The 1,394-nt window shown below is 47.6% G+C and overlaps 1 protein-coding gene across 1 annotated transcript in view; it reads left to right on the forward strand.

Moving 5' to 3' along the window:
- Positions 1-632: 632 nt before the first annotated feature.
- The window catches only part of GSX1 (GS homeobox 1), a 1,728-nt gene continuing 966 nt past the window's right edge, over positions 633-1,394 (forward strand). Inside the window, exon 1 of the mRNA XM_068265011.1 lies at positions 633-1,014. Coding sequence (XP_068121112.1) covers positions 633-1,014 — 382 coding nt within the window. The remainder of the gene's footprint in view (positions 1,015-1,394) is intronic.

Here is a 1,394-nt window from a genome sequence, read left to right on the forward strand (position 1 = left end):
GACCAACCTGCTTATATTCAGCAACGCAAAGTGCAGAGAGATAAAAGAATATTAAATAGCCAGGGAATAGGAAAATAAATCCCGGAGTGGGGAGATGAGGGTGGGAGACGGCCTGGGTGGGGCTGACAAGAATAGAGTACATTATGCAGTTCATTTAGTTAACAAGTGAAATAATGAAGAAGCGTGCAGAGGGAATGCCAAGAGAAAAGCCACAAAAAGAGGCTATTGAGTGCACTGGCCGCATCACATGGTGAGGAGAACCCTATATAAGTTGAGGGAGAGGAGTTTCAGCACCACACTGCTGGCCAGCACCCTCCTGTGCTCAACTCTCTGGAGACACACTGAGCAGAGACAACCAGAGGACAGCTCAGAGCAGAGACTGAAGCAGCTCCCCAGCACTATCCATAGACAAGACAGCAGAGACACTGTTCTGAGTTCTGCATGTGCAGAGCACAACTATAGACCTGCACCGGACAAGGCTACGAGCAATGTGCATAAAACTGTGAGGACTCAGTCCAGAGGCATTGCTGGTGCAGAGGCAAGCTAGCAGCATCCCTGCTTCTCTTATATTAGACATCATCGTGCCATCTTTGTGCCCAGGAGCCAGAGCTGCACTTGGACCACCCGCACCCATGCCTCGCTCCTTCCTAGTAGACTCCCTGATCCTAAGGGAAACCAACGAGAAGAAGGATGAGAACAGCCCACCTCTGTTCCCCTATGCAATGCACCCTGCTCACCCCCTGCATGGACTGTCTGCTGGCTCCTGCCACTCACGGAAGTCAGGACTCTTGTGCGTGTGCCCGATGTGTGTGGCAGCATCCCAGCTCCACACCCCTCCACCAGGCATCCCCCTGCTCAAGGCAGCCTTCTCCTCCTTCAGCTCTCAGTACTGTCCATCGGGCATCGGCAGGCAACATTCTGGATCCTCACCCCTCAACTTGAGCCATGGGCCAGCGCTGTACCAGGCAGCATACCCAGTGCCAGACCCCAGACAATTCCACTGCATCTCTGTTGGTAAGTCTCTCTGCAAAGTTTACTTGTTACAAGGTCCACAACTGCATTTTAAGTTTATTAATAACTATTTGTGTCATTCCAAGAGAGATTCTTAGCTGTGCCATTTAAATGAATTAATTGTAGGTTACATTTGTATATTTATTTATATGAGAATTTAACACCATAGCGGTTTTAAAAAAGAGTGTCCAAAGAACTTTAAAATATATTTAGCGAAAGTTGACTAGTATATGCTACAAATGGAACTTTTTGATTTTGTGATTTGATTAGATGTTGAGTATTTTGATCCAGCTAAAGATGGCCATTTCCTTACCAAATTTTCCCACCAATAGCCGATTCGATCACTCTGATCAAATCTGTTAGAAATCGATGCCGCGGGCAGC

This window comes from Hyperolius riggenbachi, chromosome 2 (genome assembly GCF_040937935.1).
Source record: "Hyperolius riggenbachi isolate aHypRig1 chromosome 2, aHypRig1.pri, whole genome shotgun sequence".
Lineage (NCBI taxonomy): Eukaryota > Metazoa > Chordata > Amphibia > Anura > Hyperoliidae > Hyperolius > Hyperolius riggenbachi.